At 46.9% G+C, this 1,183-nt stretch overlaps 1 protein-coding gene across 1 annotated transcript in view; it reads right to left on the bottom strand.

Moving 5' to 3' along the window:
• LOC101982007 (cytochrome P450 3A31-like) overlaps positions 1-1,183 on the bottom strand; it is a 15,491-nt gene extending 14,308 nt beyond the window's left edge. Inside the window, exon 1 of the mRNA XM_005372158.2 lies at positions 1,093-1,183. Within this exon, the coding sequence (XP_005372215.2) occupies positions 1,093-1,138 (46 nt within the window). The 5' untranslated portion in view covers positions 1,139-1,183. The remainder of the gene's footprint in view (positions 1-1,092) is intronic.

The raw sequence follows: 1,183 nt of genomic DNA, 5'->3' as shown, positions 1-1,183 counted from the left end.
TACTGAGTGAGATAACCCAGACCCCAAAAGATGAATATGGTATGTACTCACTCCTAAGTGGATTCAGGCCATAAACAAAGGACATTGAGCCTATAATTTGTGATCCTAGAGAAGATAAATAAGAAGGTGAACCCAAAGAAAAACATATATTCATCTTCCTGGATATTGGAAGTAGACAAGATAGCTGGGCAGAAGTTGGGAGCACGGAGGTAGAGGCGGGTTGGGGGAAAAAGAGATGGGGAGAGAGAAGGGAGAAGGGGAGGATTGGGGAGAGCTTAGGGGAATGGGATGGTTGATATGGAGGAAGGGTAGATATGGGAGCAGGGAAGAAGATATCTTAATTAAGGGAGCCATTGTAGGGTTGGCAAGAGACTTGGCTCTAGAGGAGTTCCCAGGTGTCCAAGGAGATGTCCCCAGTTGGGTCCTTGGGCAGCAGTGGAGAGGGTGCCTAAACTGGCCTTCTTCCATAGCCACACTGATGAATATCTTGCATATCACCATAGAACCTTCATCTGGTGATGGATGGAGATAGAGACAGAGACCCTCATTGGAGCACTGGGCTCAGCTCCCAAGGTCCAGATGATGAGCAGAAGCAGGGAGAACCTGAACAAGAAATTCAGGACCAAGAGGTGTGCGTTCACCCATGGAGACGGTGGGACTGATCTAATGGGAGCTCACCAAGGCCAGCTGGACTGGGACTGAACAAGAATGTGATCAAACTGGACTCTCTGAATGTGGCTGAAAATGAGGGCTGACTGAGAAGCCAATTATAATGGCACTGGATTTTGATTCTACTGCATGTGCTTGCTTTTGGGAGCCTAGTCTGTTTGGATACACACCTCCTAGACCTGGATGGAGGTGGGAGGGCCTTGAACTTCCGACAGGGCATGATGCAATGCCTTCTCTTAGGACTGGAAAGGGAGGGGGAGGGTGGTTGACGGGAGGGGGAGGGAAATCGGAGGAGTAAAGGAGGTTTAAATTTTTAATAAGTAATTAAAATATAACAAAAAAGAAAACCTTCCCACTCATTTTCTGAGCGATGACCACTCACTGAGAACTTCCTCGTCCATAGACCAGGGAGTCCTTGGTTACCTTTATGAGATTCTTTGTCTTTGGAATTAATTTGAGTGTTCATCATCAACTGAAGAAAATCCACTCTGTGCTGGAAGCAAAAGAGAAGTTG

Source organism: Microtus ochrogaster, unplaced genomic scaffold, assembly GCF_000317375.1.
Source record: "Microtus ochrogaster isolate Prairie Vole_2 unplaced genomic scaffold, MicOch1.0 UNK215, whole genome shotgun sequence".
NCBI classification, from domain to species: Eukaryota; Metazoa; Chordata; class Mammalia; order Rodentia; family Cricetidae; genus Microtus; species Microtus ochrogaster.
This window is presented reverse-complemented; position numbering and strand designations above follow the sequence as displayed.